The 17,146-nt window shown below is 68.0% G+C and overlaps 3 protein-coding genes across 7 annotated transcripts; 1 reads left to right on the plus strand and 2 right to left on the minus strand.

The window, feature by feature from the left end:
- The first annotated feature begins 64 nt into the window (after positions 1-64).
- On the plus strand, positions 65-4,551 carry CLIC3 (chloride intracellular channel 3). 2 transcript variants are annotated; one of them, XM_080667778.1, is made up of 6 exons: positions 65-2,327; positions 3,067-3,176; positions 3,248-3,373; positions 3,520-3,626; positions 3,709-3,884; positions 3,979-4,251. In XM_080667778.1, the coding sequence occupies exons 1-6, from the start codon at positions 2,292-2,294 to the stop codon at positions 4,135-4,137; spliced, it is 714 nt and encodes a 237-aa protein (XP_080523904.1). In that variant the 5' UTR covers positions 65-2,291; the 3' UTR covers positions 4,138-4,251. The 2 variants fall into 2 exon arrangements, with proteins under 2 accessions (XP_080523904.1, XP_080523903.1); XM_080667777.1 differs by having other exon boundaries at positions 3,709-4,551.
- Positions 4,552-4,753: 202 nt separating this feature from the next.
- PAXX (PAXX non-homologous end joining factor) lies at positions 4,754-6,314 on the minus strand. Of its 3 annotated transcripts, none has more exons than XM_080667780.1 (7): positions 6,121-6,312; positions 5,984-6,044; positions 5,731-5,780; positions 5,461-5,651; positions 5,302-5,370; positions 5,075-5,159; positions 4,754-4,985 (listed from the first exon to the last, which is right to left on the minus strand). In XM_080667780.1, exons 1-7 carry the CDS (start codon positions 6,246-6,248, stop codon positions 4,907-4,909), a joined length of 663 nt encoding a protein of 220 aa, XP_080523906.1. In that variant the 5' UTR covers positions 6,249-6,312; the 3' UTR covers positions 4,754-4,906. The 3 variants fall into 3 exon arrangements, with proteins under 3 accessions (XP_080523906.1, XP_080523905.1, XP_080523907.1); XM_080667781.1 differs by having other exon boundaries at positions 4,809-4,989; positions 6,121-6,309; XM_080667779.1 differs by having other exon boundaries at positions 4,794-4,989; positions 5,302-5,651; positions 6,121-6,314.
- Positions 6,315-8,491: 2,177 nt separating this feature from the next.
- On the minus strand, positions 8,492-13,373 carry PTGDS (prostaglandin D2 synthase). Of its 2 annotated transcripts, XM_080667897.1 has the most exons (8): positions 13,196-13,340; positions 11,291-12,735; positions 10,542-10,693; positions 10,331-10,407; positions 9,665-9,775; positions 9,431-9,532; positions 8,918-8,943; positions 8,492-8,639 (listed from the first exon to the last, which is right to left on the minus strand). In XM_080667897.1, the coding sequence occupies exons 2-7, from the start codon at positions 11,402-11,404 to the stop codon at positions 8,918-8,920; spliced, it is 582 nt and encodes a 193-aa protein (XP_080524023.1). In that variant the 5' UTR covers positions 11,405-12,735; positions 13,196-13,340; the 3' UTR covers positions 8,492-8,639. The 2 variants fall into 2 exon arrangements, with proteins under 2 accessions (XP_080524023.1, XP_080524022.1); XM_080667896.1 differs by having other exon boundaries at positions 11,291-13,373.
- Positions 13,374-17,146: the final 3,773 nt, after the last annotated feature.

Here is a 17,146-nt window from a genome sequence, read left to right on the forward strand (position 1 = left end):
GCCCCATGGCCTCGTGGGATTTACCAGTAAAAATCCCGTTCCCGTTCATCACTGTCGTCCTTTAAAATGTTTTTATTGTGGCACAATATTCGCGACAGCGTGTCAGCCGTGTGTGACTGTACGGTTCTGTCACCTGTTTTACGCTCCGAGGCCCAGGCTCGGCCCGTGGGAGCCCCGGCCAGTGGCCCCCCCGTCCCTTTGGCTTGTCCGTTTCTGAAGCTCCTGCTGCGGCCAGTCCCGGGGTGCTTCGAACCCGCCCCGTCTGGACGCACCACTTCTCCGAGGAGTTCCAGCTCCTCTTGGGAGGGGGGTCTTGTTTGGCGCCCCCATCGGGGCTCTGACCGTGCTCAGTGGGCAGAGCTGCGAAGTACCTGCTGAGGCCCCAGCACCACCCCAGTGCCCCCTCCGTGTCCCCGAGGAGCCGGTGTCTCCCTTCAGAGCAGAGCCGCCATTGGAATGCCGCTGGGAAGGGCCCCCGGGGGCTCGGGACGGGCTTCTTCTCTTTGTTATTATTGTTATTGATCTCAGGAAGGGGGAGGGGGAGAGAGGAACATCGATGATGAGAGAGGATCATGGGTCCGCTGCCTCCTGCACACTCCACACTGCGGATGGGGCCCACAACCCGGGCTTATACCCTGACTGGGAATCGAACCCTGACCTCCTGGGTCATAGGTCGATGCTCAACCCCTGCGCCTCGCCGGACGGGCAGGCATGCACTCTTGACCGGGAATTGGACCCGAGACCCTTACGTACTTGGGCGGTGCTCTGACCATGGGGCGCTCTGGCCAGGGCCCAAGTTTCCCTTTTCGTGAGGGCAGCTGTGACCTCACTTTACCGGAACCCCCTTTTTAAAGACCCTCGCCTCCAGTACGGCTGCGCTCCGAGGTGCTGGGGACTCGGGTTTCAGCGTGTGAACGCAGGGGGCAGTGTCCAGCTCCGAGCCCCGCGGACGCTCCGTGAGACTCGGGAGCTGTCCCACAGCCGGTGCACCCACCCCCCTCACCCGCCCCGCCCCGCATTCACAAGGACACCTCGTGAGCACCGGCTCCAGGCTGCTGACACGGTCCCCAGAGGTGCGTTAGCCACACACCGCCGAGCGTGTGACCGCCACGCGCCGGCACCTGCAGCCCTGACCGGGTCTGGTCTGTCTTTGCGATGAGTGTGCAGAGCTCGCTGCTCCTTACAGATGCGTGAGGGCATTTTATCCTCCCAGGACGCAGGGAGCGCAGGTGCAGCGGCCTCAACGCCGCTCCAGGGCCGGGGTGGGGGGTGGGGGGGGCAGGACACGCACAGGGCGAGCCCCCATGTCGTGAGGGGCCCTGACATGCCAGCAGGTGGAGGGGAGGCCCCGAGGGAAGCCGGACACCAAGCTCCACAGTGTGTCCGGGTCAGCCCCCAGGCTCGGGGCGTGGCCTGGGCCCAGAAGCCCTAGCCCGTGGGGTCTGGGAAGGGGCCGCAGAGCTGAGTCCCAGCAGGGACTGTGGCCCTGAGAAGGGGAACCGTCGGGGCAGATCCCGCTCTCGGCCACTGGGTGGCGCTGGGCCGTTCCCCCACCCGGGAGTGGGTGAGGTGCAGCAGGCCACCCTTCAGGGCGTGTGGGGTGGCAGGTTCCGGCGGAGGGTGGGGAGGAGGGCCAACCCCATGGGTCAGGGGTTATGGCACTTGGGAGGGGCAGGGCGTGGGGTCAGCCAGGTGGACACTGAGCCAGACCGGTCTCTCCCCAGGGCTCGGCTGGGATGGGGGCCCCGCCTGGGCAGGGGGTCCGCCCCATGGAGCTCAGGGGGTGGAGGAGGCTGCCTTTCTGGGGGGCTTACCCTCTTGTAAGGCAGGCAGCTGGGGAAGCTGAGGCTGGGGCCCCGCTGATCATTTCTCCTGCCCACTCCCCAGCTTTCTGGGCCGGGGGTCCCTGACCGACCGACACCGGGATGTTCACTCCAGGACAGCAGGGTTCACAGGGGGGTGGGGGGGGTGAAGATCCAGAGCTGCCCCTCCCAGGCTGACACCCCTCTTTCCCGGCCTCCCAGACCACTGGCCATAGCCTCCAGCTCCCCACGACCCCATGACACACTCAGACCCCCAGCTGTGCGCCTGCCCCAGGACCGGCCCCTCCACCCCGTTCCCCCCCAGGCCACACCCTGACGCTTGGACACAGCCCGCCAGCCGCCAGCGCCAGCCTCCTCCGCCTCCTAGGTGACTCCCGGGCGGGCGTGGCCTGGGCCGGGGAGGGCGGGACCTGGGCCGGGGAACCTTAAAGAGCTCCCCAGGTCCCGCCCAGCACTGTGGCTCCCACCATGGCCGAGACTGCCAAGCTCCAGCTGTTTGTCAAGGTGCCAGCGGGCTGCTGGGGCGGGGGCTCAGGGCTGGGGGCTCTGTGGGCGCCACTGTCTTGGGGGAGGGGGGCTGAAGGGTGGGTCTCCGTGGCAGTGTCTGCACCCCTTCCCCTGGGGTGGGCGGGCTCAGGCAGCCCTATGGGAGCTGAATAAAATGGGGTTAGCCTGAGGGGAGAAGGGCCTGTGAGTCATCCTCAGAAGGGGTAGGGGTGGCCCTGTCCCAACACCCACCTGGGCTCTTGGGCCGGGAGGTGCCAACCAGGTAGCCAGTGGCCAGGCCGGAGGAGAGCTTGGGATCAGGGCTGGAGGAGGGGTGCCCTGGCCTATGGTGCCCGACGTGGAGCTGTCAGGCCTCGGCCCCCTCCCGGCTGGCGCTGCAGCCTGGGTGCCCAGCTGTCCTGTGAATCATTCTGAAACCAGCTTGCTCGGCCAACCCCACCCCGAGACCAGCCTGTGGGGCCGGAGCACAGGGCCCTGGCCTCTACCCGGGCTCTTTAGATAAGGGCTGAGGGCCAGGCCCCAGAGCCAGGGTCCCACCCCTGCCCTGTGCCCGCTCCCAGCCTCCAGGTTCCCAGCAGCTCTGGGGCCCTCCTTCTTCCCGGGGTGTCAAGGGCCCTCACCAGCCACTTGCTGAACTCTGGCCCGGCTCCAGCCTCTTGGCAGCGGGAGGCCAGGTCCCACCCGCCTGGGGGCAGGGTTCCTGGTCGGCTCCCTGCCCTGACACCCCCACCCGCAGGCGAGCGAGGACGGTGAGAGCGTGGGCCACTGCCCCTCCTGCCAGAGGCTCTTCATGATCCTGCTCCTCAAGGGCGTGCCCTTCACGCTCACCACGGTGGACACCCGCAGGTGAGCCCCACCCCAGGGACCCTTCCGGCCGCTGCCCCCCAGGCCACTACCCCTGCTCCCTGTGCCCACAGGTCCCTGGATGTGCTGAAGGACTTCGCGCCCGGCTCCCAGCTGCCCATCCTGCTCTACGATGGCGATGCCAAGACGGACACGTTGCAGATCGAGGAGTTTCTGGAGGAGACACTGGGGCCCCCCGAGTGAGAAGAATCCTGGCTCAGCAGGAGGGGCAACAAGGGGGGCGCCCAGGAGGGACACCCCCCAGGACAGAGCCCGGGGTGGGGCACTGTGGGGCTGGGGCGGGGGGCAGTACAAGGGTCTGACCCTCCCCCCTCTCGCTTCCCAGGTTCCCCAGCCTGGCGCCCCGCTACCGGGCGTCCGCCACGGCGGGCAACGACGTCTTTCACAAGTTCTCTGCCTTCATCAAGAACCCGGTGGCCCAGCAGGACGATGGTGAGAAGGGCCAGGAGCCTCGGCGAGGGTCCCGGGAGGTACCTTCCAGGCCGGGTCCTCACCGAGCACCCCGGCACCCCAGCCTTGTACCAGCAGCTGCTGCGCGCCCTGGCCAGACTGGACGGCTACCTGCGCGCGCCCCTGGAGGACGAGCTGGCCCGGGAGCCGCAACTGCGTGAGTCCCGCCGCCGCTTCCTGGACGGGGACCAGCTCACGCTGGCCGACTGCGGCCTGCTGCCCAAGCTGCACATCGTGGACGTGAGTGCGACGTGGGCCGGGCGCCGAGGGTGCGGGCGGGAGACGGGTGCCCTGCAGGAGGCCCTGACCAAGCCGGCGCCCACATCGCCCGCAGACGGTGTGCGCGCACTTCCGCGGGGCCCCCATCCCCGCCCAGCTGCGTGGCGTCCGCCGCTACCTGGACCGTGCGCTGCAGGAGAAGGAGTTCAAGTACACGTGTCCGCACAGCTCCGAGATCCTGGCGGCCTACCGGCCCGTCGTGCACCCCCGCTAGCGCCCCTGCCCCTGCCGCCGCCTCCGCCCGCGCGTCCACGGCCCCATAAAGCCGCCTCTGCTCCAGTGAGCACGTCGGCACACCCCAGGGGCCAGAGGGCTGAGGTTTGCCTCCCCCACGCCCCCACGCCCCCACGCCCCCACGGTGGGCTGCTCAGATGACAGCCCAGAGTGACAGGGGCAGAGACTGGGGGGCGGGGCACCGCCCATCCCCCATCCATCAGGGAGGACGGGGACTGGCTTGGGCTCCCAAACCAGTCAGGCCAGGGCGGAGCGGCAGGATGGCCGAGGAGGGTGGGGAGCAGAGCCCAGCCCGAGCACCTAAGGGCTCCCAGCCAGTGGGTGGGGTGGCCCACATTCCTCAGCCCCACCCCAGGCAGCAGGCCACCCCCCATCTCTCGCAGGACCTGTGTACATGGTATGGGGTACTCGAGGCCATGCCCTGCTGGGTGGGGGAAGAGGGGTGCGCCCCAGGGGATGATGGAGTTCTAGGCCTGGGGAGCCCCCGCCCAGCCCTGCATGGCCCCCTCCGTCAGCTGCTGGGCTGACCACCAGGGACGGAGAAGCCTGACATCTGTTGACAGCCTGTGGCCCACACCCAGGTGGCAGCCAGGCGTGGGCGGGCGGGGGGTGCCGGATCCCTCTCTCCCAGCCAGCCCCCAGGAGCCAGAGCATCGCCGTGACCAGCCCTTTATTGGACGGGGGAGGGGCTCCAGAAGCAGGCTTGCTCCTGCGGTGGAGGTGGTGGGACGTTGAGGCTGCCCCTCTTCTCACAGGCAAACTCCTGGCGGGACCCCACTTTCTGCAGCAGGGTCAGGGGTCATCAAAATGGACACCGCTGGCTGGTTTCTTACTGGGAGAGAGGAGGGGTGACATTACGGGGTGTAGAGGGAAGGGCTGGATTCTGGGCACAGGAGGGAGGGGCAGTGGGGCGTCACCTTTTGAAGCCGGGGTTGATGAGGGACTCTCCAGGGCACCGCCTCCTGACCCCAGGTCCAGGGCAGCCTCTCTGAGAATCTGGTTCTGGGGAAAGCAGGACGGAGGGGGCCTGCATATCGTAGGACCCCAGGGCCACCCCCCTCTCCAGCTTGAGGGTTGTCTGGGGAAAACGAGTCACAGAGGACTGAGCACTGCCCCATCCCCGGGCACAGGTGAGAGGCCTTACCTGGTAAGAACGGCAGAGGCCCCACTGGCCGAGGGCTCTTCCTGGGGCTGGCCGCTGTCTCCTCTGCAGCTGCGAGGGGAGGGGAGGCCAGGAATGGAGGCACCGGCAGGGGGACCCCAGGGAGGCTGTGGGGTGCCCACCCTCTACCCCCCATCCTACCTGCCAGCCGCCGCTCCAAGCTGCACACACGCTCTGCCAGACTCAGCGTCAGTGCCTGCAGCCTGGGGGCCGCCTCTGGGCCGGGCACTTTGGAGAGGTCAAAGTCCAGCCCGGAGAGCCCCCCAGAGAGGGTCAGGGACCCCCCGTCCTCCTGCAGAGTGAAAGCCACCGCTTGCCGCTGGAAGGCTGCCCTGGGGAGGGAGGGGGGCTGAGTGCTGTGGCCAGACCCAGTGGCTCCCGGCCTGCCCTTCCCACCAGCTCAGGGCTCACCGGAACTGGGGAGTGACGTCCTCCGTCGCGCTCAGGCCAAAACGGGCTTTCTGCAGGGCATGGGGGTGGTCACCGTCTGCACGAGGCCCGGAACCACTGGCGCCACCCCAAACCTGCCCGACCCAGAGCCACCCAGGAATCCAAGCCTCAGAGCCCGGGACAGGCGCCCAGACCCTTGGAGGGGATCCACCCCGCCCCGCCACCCCGTGGGTGGTCCGTACGGCCAAGCCCGCCCGGAAGGCCCGTTACCCACGAGGGCCGCCAGGCTGTCGGGCGGGAAGCAGGTGCTCCAAAGCTGCGCGGCGTCTGTCACACTGCGGGGAGGGCCTGTCAGCCGCCCCGCCCGCAGAGCCGCCCGCGCCCCATCACCCCGCAGGCCCCGCCACTCACTAGAGGCTGAAGCCGCCTGGGCCCTCGGCCCCACCATCCTCCTCCTCGCAGTAGCACACGAAGCGCGGGGGCCCCGGGCCCGGCGGTAACGTGCAGAGCGGGGCCGACAGCGGCGGCAGCGCAGACATGCTCCCTCCCCGGCCCCGGCTGCGGGCCCAGGCGCCTGCGCGGGCAAGAGGCCGAGGGGGGTAGGGGCGGGGCCTACACCGGTGGGCGGGGCCTGCGCCTGGTCCGTCAGACCTCAGACCCGAGCGCTGAGGGCGCGGGGTGGTATTCTCTGGGCGGGGCTTAGTCACGGGGCGGAGACTAAGGGGCGGAGTTATATCCGGGGTGGGGAGTGGGGGCGGAGCTTGTGATGCGGGGCGGTGCTTAGTCACGGGGCGGAGGCTAGGGGCGGGGCTACGTTAGGGGGCGAGACTACGCCGCTGGGGGCGGAGCTTAGTGCGGGGCGTGGCTCCCGGGTGGCCTGACCGAGCTTGGGCTGCGCAGCGCGGTGGCGGCTCCAGCGCTCGCGCCCGCGGACAGGCTGTTCCGGGCCTCACTCGCCCGCGCCCCTGCCTTCCCCCGTGAGCCCGGGGTTCCCGCCTTCGCGTGCAGATCCCCGCCCCGGCCCAGCCTGTGCCTCTTCGCCCCTTGCTGGCCCCAGCGGCCTCTCCGTGGCCTCCACACCCAGTCTCTCGCCCTCCCCGAGGTATTTCTCACGTTGTCTTTAGATACAGACCACAAAGCTTCTAACGCTGGACACCCCAAAATACAAACGTGAATAAAGTACGTTAACCAGCGCCCAAAGCTTGCTGCACTCGCTCATCCATTCCTCCCTGCACCACTGAGCCCAGGGGACCCACCAGGACACCAGCCAGCAGCCAGCACTGCCCAGGGCCCCCAGCCCTGCCCACCCTCCCGAGGAGGCCGCTGGATCTGATGCAAATGGCCACCACATGGAGAGCGGGCTGAGTCCTAATGGCCTGCAGTCCGGCACCCCAAGGGGCCTGGGTCCTTCTCCTCCTGTGTTAGGGGCTCCTCGGTTCCTGCCGGCTCACCTCTGGCCTCACACTGCCCAGGTCTAAGGCCCGGCCCAGGTGGGGCCCATGGGGTCACTCACGTGGAGTACCCGAACTTGAGGGCCAAGTCGCCGTTGTCCATGGAGACAGCATCTTCATGCTGTCCTTGGCGTCCAGGAAGCCCGGGTCACTCGACATCACCCCAGTCATGGACCAGATGCCCCGGAAATGCAGAGAGGGTCCCGGGAGAGACATAGGCAGTTCCCTGCCCAAGTGCACCCTGACCTAGTGTGAGGGCAGCCTTGACCTGTCCTGACTCGAGGGCCTGAGGAATTGAGGGGCCTGCTGCCTCAGGCCCCGAAACGGCTGGGGGCCAGGTCAGCCCAGCCTGACCACACCGTCTCTGATCCAGGCTCAGCTCCTATGGGGATGGGAGAGAGTCCATCCCACGGGGCGTGGGAAGAGGGCGTCCTGGGGGAGGGGACCCACCTGGCTGGCATCCAGGTCGGCCTGGACGGGGACCTGGGCCTGGCCTGGGGACACCCTGCACAGGGCGAGCAGGGAGCAGGGCCTTCATGCCCAGGAGATGCCCTGGGGCACTGGCTGGTCCCCTGGCAGACCCTCTGAGATCGGTCGGGGTCAGGTTTGGGCAGCGAGGGCCCAGCCCACTTCCGGCGCTTCCTCGTGGGGTGTTGGCCCCATCTTCAGCTCAGGCACCCCCCAACTCCCCTCCTCCAAGAAGCCCTCTAGAAGCTCACCCTCCTCTGAGCCTCACAGCTCTGGGTGCCCGTGCAGGGTGCTGCTGCACATGTGGGCAAGGAGGGCCCAGGACAGGGGCCTGAACATGCTCCCAGCCAGGAATCTGGGTGAAGCAAGTGTGAGGGGCAGGCTGGGCGGGGACCACACCCCTGCAGGGGTCAGGGGCCTGGGGCCTGGCAGACAGGCAGGGCTGTTTGCTCTGAGGCCCACCGTGAGGGGGAGGGGCAGGGGCCTGCGGGCGCTCAGGCAGCCAGAGGGACGTGAAGGCGCAGGTCTCAGCCTACGTGGTCATCTACCCCGTGGGGGGAGGGGGTAGACACTCCAGCCACCGTCCGCCTGTCCCTGGAGATCTCCGTTCCGCCCGATCCCAGTGCTCCTCCTGCGCCTTCAAACTGCTCGGCCCAAGCTGCCCTGGCCTGGGGCCTGGGGCTGGACTGCAGGCACTTCCCTGGAGCTGTGCTGACCTCTGACCTACCCCACCCCGCCCCCCAGCATGCCCTGCAGAGCAGAGCGGGTGGGGAGTCAGGATCCCAGGGAGCGGCCAGAGCAGGCCCAGGGCAGCGACAGGTGACCGACTACAGGACAGACAGACAGACAGACAGGAGCCAGGCTGCCGAGTTGCTTCTAGATTTTATTCTCAGAGGCAGGATAAAGCCGAGGGGGTGGGAGTGGTGGTCCAGGAGCCAGGGCTGGGGACGCGGGGTCACGGAGAGGATGGAGCAGGGCGGGCGGCCAGGTCCTGAGGGATGGGTCACCTGCCTGAGAGCAGGACGGAAGCTGGAGGAGGCAGCCCCGCCCCGCCCCGCCCCTCCCAGGGTCTGCAGCCCGCCCAGCGGTCCAGGCAACAGGGGAGGGGGAGCCCCCCAAGGTCTCCTGCGACCTTCCCACCAGATCCTGCCCCAGCCCCAGCTCCTCCTGCCTCGCTGAACCCCAGGGGAACCCCCGCACCCTTGGACTGGCCCCTGCAGGCCAGGGACCCCACCTCCTTGCGTGGTGGGGTGGGGATGGTGGGTGAGGCCAGCCCACAGCCCACTCACCTACTGGTGCCCCTCCAGGCACTTATCTGCCAAGAAAGAAGCGAGGGAAGGCGGGTGGTCAGCGCCCTGGGTCAGGGCCACTTCCCCCACCCACAGCCCCGGGGAGTTGGCTGACCCCCAAAACCATGACTCCATCAGTCCCACCCTTCCCCCAGCCCCTGCTGCAGACAGGCTGCCTGACCCCCAAGGCCAAGGGCGCTGAGCCTCGGGGATCCCACGTCTGAGCCCCAATGTGCTGCTGCCACCGGTGCCCACAGCACCTGCCCCCACCGGGCTGGAGACCCTGAATCCTGGGGGGCCGACCGGGACCGGCCCACACGCTGGGTGCCTGGTGAATCCGGGGCTGCAGGCCATGGTCGTGGGGGGAGGACAGTGGCCCCCACTGTGTAGGCCACGTCGCTGCTCAGTGGACGGTCTGGCCAGATGACCTCCGACCCTCGGCCTCCCGGAACCGGGAGACTGTCCGCCCGCTCTAATCTGACTGCAGCCCCTCCCGGGGATGAGCGCCCTCACCGGTCTTGGGCGGGAAGACGATGTCGTCCTCTGCGAAGCCCTTGGCCTTGGCGAAGGTGGTGAATTTCTCCCTCACGGCAGCCCGCGGGGTCTGGGTGCGGCCTGGGCAGGACAGGACGGAAAAGCCGGGGGTCTCAGCTCTGCCCTCCCACTGTGTGGGGCGTGCCCCCAGGCCCCTCCCGGGTAGGCCTGAGGCCAGGCGGGGGGTGCGGGGGGGTGCGGGGGATCACGCACTGTAGAGAGTGGCCATGTGGAAGCTGCGGTCCCCGGCGCCCACGGTGTAGAGCAGCGCGTACTCGCCGTAGTCCGTCTCCTCCACCCACACGTCCTGCGTGCTGCCCCAGTCTGGGGGCCACAAGATGACCACAGTGCGTGACCCTGCCCCGACCTCTGGCCTTGGGAGGGGGCTGATGCTCCCCTCTGGCTGCCTTCCCCGCCCGCCCCCTGCCTCCTGCCTGCACAGCCTGGGAACTCTGCCAGGGCCCCCCCCCCCCGCCCCCGCCCCCGTGTTCCCAAGCCAGAATCCTGGGGGGCAGCAAACACGCAGGCTCAGAAAATGAGGGGGTCAGGGTGCAGCCACCAACCCTCTGCTGGTCGGGAGAGGAAGGAGACCCAGTGGGGAAGCCATCCTCCCGGGAGAGGGAGGAGGCCCCAGGATGGGGGTGCTGCGTGCCTGCCCGTCCAGCAGGGAGGGGGCGACAAGGTCTGGGGAGACCTCACCCCGGGCAGGACTGGCTCCAGGGTAGGTTTTCTCCCCCGAGTTGGGGGGCAGGTCCAGGCCAGACACTGGGCTTGCCAACCCGGGTGGAGAGGCCCTCAGCCTGCTCGGCTGGGCATCACCCAGAGTCACCCACAGTGCGTGCCCAGGGCTGGCCCCCGGCGTCCAGGGGCCCCACTCACGGAGACTCGTGTAGCTGTAGCAGCCGGGGGCACCCGCTGGCCGCAGCAGCAGGCTCCGCGTCTCACACTGGTCTCTCCTGAGGGCAGGGCACCTTCGGTCAGGGTCCAGTGTGGGGGGTCCCTAGCCGGCAGCCAGCCACGGTGGGGGCAGGCTGGGCCCTCTGGGGAGCTCTCAGCCCCGACGCCCCCCCCCCCCACCGCCGGGTCCCACCTGAGGAAGGTGGTGGTGAGGTTGAGGACGCCGTCCCCGTCCCCGGGCGGAGCCGGGGCCACCACGGCCGAGCACATGGACAGGGCGGCCTTCTTCTCCCGGAACCAGCTGGCGTTGGAGGCGAGGCCCGCGGTGAACCAGCGCCCCAGGAACTGCGGGGAGCGGCCCCCCCCAGTCAGCCAGGACCCTCTCGGGCCCGCTGGGGTGGGCACCCTGCCCCTCCGTGTCCTGTGTCCAGTCCGCCCCGCCCCAGGGCAGGTCTGGTCCAGCCTGCTCTGCCCAGCCCAGCTCCTCGCTGGAGCGGGCAGCAGCGGGCACTGGGCAGTTTCAGGGGCGGGGGGGGGGCTGGGGTTGGCCACTGGGTGTCTGCGACACTGGACGCTCCGGGGAAGGGGGGCGGGGCGGGCGGGAGGACCGGCAGCACCGTGTCCGTGGGTGTCTGCGTCTCGCCCCCGGGGATGTGTCCCCAGCTCCGTGCCTGCTTCCCCACGCATCCTGAGCTCCGAGGGGTGACTATTTGGAGGGTGTAGGCGGCAGGTGGCTGGCGTGTCTGCGTGTACCGGGTGACGCTCGTGGACACGGGCTTCCCTGCGAGTGGGGGGGACACCCATCTCCTTCCCGGGCGAGGGGCAGCCTTGGCAGGTCGGCCTTCTGCCCAGCGATCCTCTTCCCGGGGGGACAGCTCAGGGAGAGCCCCCTCCTTCCCCAGAGCCCGTCCCGCCGTGGGGACCGAGCTGGCAGCGCCTCACCTGGTCCTGTTGGAAGTTGGGCTGCACGGAGGCCTGGGCCTGGACCGGGGTCTGCAGGGCCCCCAGGGCCCCCAGCAGGACCAGCGCCATCCACAGGGTGCGTGCAGCTGCCATTGTCCCGTCCGGAGCCTGGAGCCAGCAGCGCGGGCCGAGCGGGGGAGGCCGGCAGGATGGGCAGCAGCCGCGGGAGACCCCTATTTATGGCCTGGCTTGGCCGCCACCCAGGGCCAAGGACGGCCCACGAGGCGCGTGATGCCGGGTGAGGAGGATTTGGTGACCAGCCCAGCTGCAGCTCGCCCCCCGCCGGCTGCTTATGTAAGAGGCTCTGATCCCCACAGGCCAGGCCCTGCCCTGGGGGGCTGGGGGGCAGGCAGAGGCCCCTCAGCGCCAGTCCCTTTTCCAGAGCCAGCACCCGCCCTGTGGCCCGATGGGGGCAGGGGACATGGCCTCGGCATTGCCCTGCCCTGGGCTTCCGGCCACGGCCCGCCTGGGACTGGGATGTGCTGGACATTGGGGTGGGGGGCCCCACCGGAAGCAGAGGTGCCGGGTCCTGGCACTGCCTCCGCTCTCACAGGGACAAGGGGGGGTGGGGACCTGAGGGGGGACGTTCCCGGCCCGGAAGAGCCAGATGTTGGCCTCTGAGGAGCCCCGTGTGCGGCCCGGTGCAGGGGGGACCCCAAGAGGCTGACCTGGGAGCACCCCAAGGGCAGCCCGAGAGGCCTGTGAGCTGAGCTCAGCGGCCAAGCAGAGATGCGGCCACCATGTCCCTGAGGGGCACGTGCCCAGGCAAGGCTGGGGGGAAGGTGGCTGCTCGCCTGGTGCTCTGGACACCGGGGCGCAAGGAGCTGGCCTCGTCCTCGAACAACCCCCAGGACAACCCCCAGGACAACCCCCAGGCCAACCCCCAGGTCAACCCCCAGTCAACCCCCAGGTCAACCCCCAGTCAACCCCCAGGCCAACCCCCAGGCCAACCCCCAGGTCAACCCCCAGTCAACTCCCAGGCCAACCCCCAGGCCAACCCCCAGGTCAACCACCAGTCAACCCCCAGGCCAACCCCCAGGCCAACCCCCTCCTCTTCCAGGAGAGCAGCCAGGCCCAGGGGGGGTGGGCAGGACCCAGCCTGGTGCAGCGCCCCTCAGCCCCTCAGCGGGCTGGCCCCCCAGGGCCCGCTGTCTATCCCTGGCAGCTCTTGCCCGCTGTGGAGGGTCTGGGGGCCTTGGGTGGGACACGCAGCATCTTCACATAAGAATCCTAGGGACTGCCCTGACCGGTGTGGCTCAGTGGATAGAGCATCGGCCTGCGGACTGAAGGATCCGGGTTCGATTCCGGTCAAGGGCATGTACCTTGGTTGTGGGCACATCCCCAGTGGGGAGTGTGCAGGAGGCAGCTGATGGATGTTTCTCTCTCATCGATGTTTCTGGCTCTCTCTCCCTCTCCCTTCCTCTCTGTAAAAAATCAATAAAACATATTTTTAAAAATAATAATAATCTTAGGGGCTGAGTTCAAAAGACACAGGCTCGGCCTTCGGGCACGGCGGCTCTGAAGCCTGGCTGACCTTCGACCATGAAACCAGGATGGACAGAACCGGGCTGGCACAGATCGGTTTGGACCGGTTTGAGGTCCTTGTTGGAATGGGCGGTGCGGGTCTGCGTACAGACACCTCTCCACCCTGCCCTTCTCTCCTCTGCTCTCCCTCTCCCTCCTCCTGAAAACCTGTGCCCTGCCCGGTGCCGTCAGGTGGTTGGCGGTCGGCCTAAGGTTGCCGGTTCGATCCGCCGTCGGGGCGTGCAGGAGGCAGCCCCGCGATGTTCTGCTCTCACATCCATATTTCTCGCTCTCCTTCTCCCTTCCCCTCTCTCTGAAAATCAATAAAAAATCGTTACAAAAACAAACCACGCCCCGTGCCTGTGGCGGTTCTGAAGATGGTCTTTGGACGGAGTCCCCTTCGGCTCAGGCGGCCGGCTCTTGAATAAACCGCCTTTCCTCACACCAGCACCTGCCTCTCCTGCACTGGCGTTCGAAGCGGCAGGGAGCCAAGCCCGGGCTCCGTATCCCAAGGACAGGTCCAACTCTGTGGTTCCGAGGGCCCGGCCAGGCGGGGAGGGCGCCCCACCCGCAGGGGGTTGAGTGAGGGCCGACGTCGCCTGGACCTGCACCCGGGCGCTCCGGAAGCCGCCATCCACCCCATGGTTGCCTGGTGTTGGCGCCGGCTCCTCCGGGCACAGTGTCTGTGTCTGCTGGGGGAGGGGTGTGGGGACAGATGGGGCCAGGCCACGGGGACAGCTGTGCCTGGACGTGGCCTGGCCCTGGGGGAGGGAGGCTGGGTGAGAAGAGGAGTGAGGACAGTGGGGGGTGGGGTGGGCAGTAGCAGGAGCCCCCCCAGGCCTGGCTCCCCCAGCTGGGCTCCATCCAGCTGCCCACAGCTGGCCCCTCAGCCCCCGGAGCCTGGGCATCAGGAGGGATGAGGTACCAGGCAAGGAGCCGAGGGCGGGCGGCGGGGGCTGTCCTGCTTGGGCCTGGCCGGACACAGAGGAGCGTTGCCAGGTGGTGACAGGTGGGTGCGCAGTGTCTCCTCCACCACCCAGATGGAGAAATGTTGGGGGGCGGGGGGTCTCTGCTTCATGTGCCCCCTCCCCGTCCCCAGAAATAAGCAGGTCGGCCAGGGATCAGGGCTCTGAGCATCTTTATCTGCAAAACCATGCCTGCAGGGTGAAGTGGGCGAGCTCACCGCACCCATGCCAAGCCCAGACCACACCCAGGTCATGCCAGGTCACGCCGAGGCTGCCCCCGCTCTGTCCTGAACCCCAGCAGGCTCAGCCACCGCCATGAGCTGTGCAGAGACCTGGTCACGCCCAGATGGCACTGGGAGGGGCCTCTAGGGCACCGGGACCACCTGCCCGCTCCGCCCTGGGGAAGGGCCAGGGCAGTGGAGGGCTCAGGGAGCTGTGGGAGACACACCGGCAGCAGCCCCCCGGAACCCCGAGGTCTGGGACGTGAGACCTGAGCCCCTGAGATGCAGGTGGAGGCGCATGTGTGTGGGGACCAGAGACAAGGCCCGCCGTGGCCCGGAGTGGGGTCTGCCTCCAGGGGAGCCCAGGCCCCCGCCAGCCCCAGGGGCCGCGGGCAGCTCAGCCAGCCTCCCGGGGCAGCCCGGGACCGTGCTGAAGGGCACAGTGGCTTCAGGGTCACTTGCTGGCCAGGGTCTCAGAGTCCCGGCCGAGGAGGGGGTGGGAAGTCCCAGCTCCCACTAATCCGGGAACCTGAGAAAGAAGATAACTTCCCGCAGAACAAAAGCCTTCTTCCTGCCAGGCATTCCTCCGTCCAGCGGGAGCTTCCGAAGGCACACAAAGAGACAGTGTGTCCCACAGAGAGCGGGGGGGGGGGGGGGGGACCTGCGTGCACATGTGTGTGCACGTGCAGGAGTGTGTATGCATGCACAAGTGTGCTTATATACATGCGCATGTTTGTGTGTATGCACATGTATGACTGTGCATGTATATGTGTGCATGTCTCTGTGTGTATGCACGTGTGTGCATGTATACACGTGCATGATTGTGTGTGAGACTATGCATGCACGTGTGTGTGCATGTATACATGTGCATGTCTCTGTGTGCTTGAGTGTGTATGCATGCATATGTGTGTGCATGAGTGTGCATGTCTCTCTGTGTGTATATATATGTGTGTGTCTGTGCATATGCATGTGTGTGCATGTATACACGTTCATGTGTGTGTGGTGGGGTGCATGCGTGTGTGTGCATGCACGAGCATGAACGGTGGAGACGATGTTCCCATCAGCCCGGGAAACTAGCTCCCGCCCCAGGGACGGCGGGGGAGGGGGCAGTCCTCTGTTCCTGCAGGCGCCCAGGCTGGTCCCCGGCGGCCAGAGCCCAGACCCCTCGCTGAGGCGCTCCGGCGCCCACTCTCAGTCCCCGTCCCTGGAGGTGGTCGCGGGCCGGGCCTGGGGAGGAGCCTGCACACGCGCCACCTCTCGCAGTCGGCCGGGCGGTGGGTGCCAGCCAGGGACGGTGCGGGCGCAGCCCTGGCCTCCAGGACATGCCGGGGCCGGGGGCTCAGAGGCACTGGGGTGGGGAGGGCCCTTCACCAGCCCAGGTCTGCCCCTCCCTCAGCCTCCCGCCAGGCCAGAGAGGCCTGGAGGTGGGCGTCCCAGGGGGGCCCCTTCCCAGGCTCAGCCCAGCCCGGGTCCCTGGGAACCTGCCCCGGGCCCCACCAGGGCGCCCCGGCCACTCTGCCAGGTGAGCCAGCAGGAGGCAGAGGCCACGCTGGACACAGACCTGCCTTTTCCAGCCCCAACCCCACCCCCAGCTGCAGGCCAACCGCGAGGTGAGGGGGTGGGTCCGAGGCAGGCACAGCTGCCTCCTGACCTCCCAGCGAAGCGGGTGGTGGCCTTGGGCCTGTGCGATTCCCAATCAGGCCAAACTCCCCCGTGGGGACAGGAATTTGATCCGTGCAGCTGGGCGGGCGGGGGGGGGGGGGGGCAGGGGAGGGACCGCCTGCAAGTGGCCGGACCTCGGCGGGATCCGCTCTGGGGGTGTTTGCACAGGTGCCTGCGTCCCGCCCTCCGCGTGGACGGCTGTCCTGCCCCCGCAGCGCCTGCCAGACTCCCCGCAGCTGAGTCCACATTCCAGAAGTGGACAGGACACGGCTTTTCTCAGAAAAACAAAACCTGACGGGCTCATCGCCCACAGCTCTGCCCGGGAGAGAGATGCCAGCGGGGGCCGCCCGCCCGCAGGAGCCCGTGGGGGGGGGGGGGCATCCAGGAGGGACCCGGGTCCCGCTCGACCCCGGCCTGTCTCCCGGAGAACAGACTTCACCCAGAATCCCAAGGCGTGACGCCCAGAGCACTCGGACCGGGCGTGGGGTTCAAGAGCAGCAGACACCCCGACGATGGTCACCCTGGGACTCGGGATGGGCCCGCCTCCCGCCAACCGAGGAGAGAGCGGCAACCATGTCCGCGAGCAAGCGGGGGCCGCGGAGAGACCTGCACACCCACGTGCACGGCCGCGTGACGCCGAGAGCCGCACGCGGGAGCAGCCGTTTACGCCGACGGAGGAGACGGACCAACACGCGGGCCCTCCCGCACGGACACGGTGCGGCCACACAGGGAGGGGCCTGGAGGGCGGGTGCCTGGGATGAGCCCACACAGGACCATCCTGTGGGACCCACTCAGAGGAGGTCCCCGGAGGACTCAGACCCACGGGCGGGAAGGAGCCCCGGGACCAGGGCCGGGCAGGGGGGAGGGGTGTGTCCTGGGACAGAGTCAGGGTGGGAAGCAGAGAAAGTTCCGGAGAGGCTGGCACCCCCACCACCTGTGAATGTACCTGACGCCTGAGCTGTGCACGCAAACCCGGCTAAACGGTTAAAAAGGCCTGGCCGGGGGCTCAGGGGCTGAGCGTCGCCCTGGGAACCAGGAGGTCGCCGTGCAGTTCCCCACCAGGCCCCAGGCCCAGGCTGCGGGCTCCGTCCCCAGTGGGGGGCGTGCAGGAGGCAGCGGACCAATGATTTCTCTCTCATCATTGATGTTTCTCTCTCTCTCTGCCCTCCCCCTTCCTCTCTCCGAAATCAATTTTAAAAAAAATTGAAAAGGGTTAAAATTAGTAAGTGAACAAGCTAATAAAGAGAAAATGATGTAATAAAGGAATTGATTCTAAAGGCGAGGGGACAGGAACAGCTGTCAGACAAGGTGACCCCCGCCCCCAGCGTGGGGCAGACTATACTATACTCACCCCCAGATGCCACCGCCTCACGCTCCGCCCCCCACCCCACCCAGGGCTCCTGCCATGTGACTGACACCGTCCCTCCCGCGTGGGCGGGAGTGACCCCATGTGACCTCTGACG

The sequence above is a fragment of the Plecotus auritus genome, assembly GCF_963455305.1.
Source record: "Plecotus auritus genome assembly, chromosome: 5".
In the NCBI taxonomy this organism is placed as follows: domain Eukaryota; kingdom Metazoa; phylum Chordata; class Mammalia; order Chiroptera; family Vespertilionidae; genus Plecotus; species Plecotus auritus.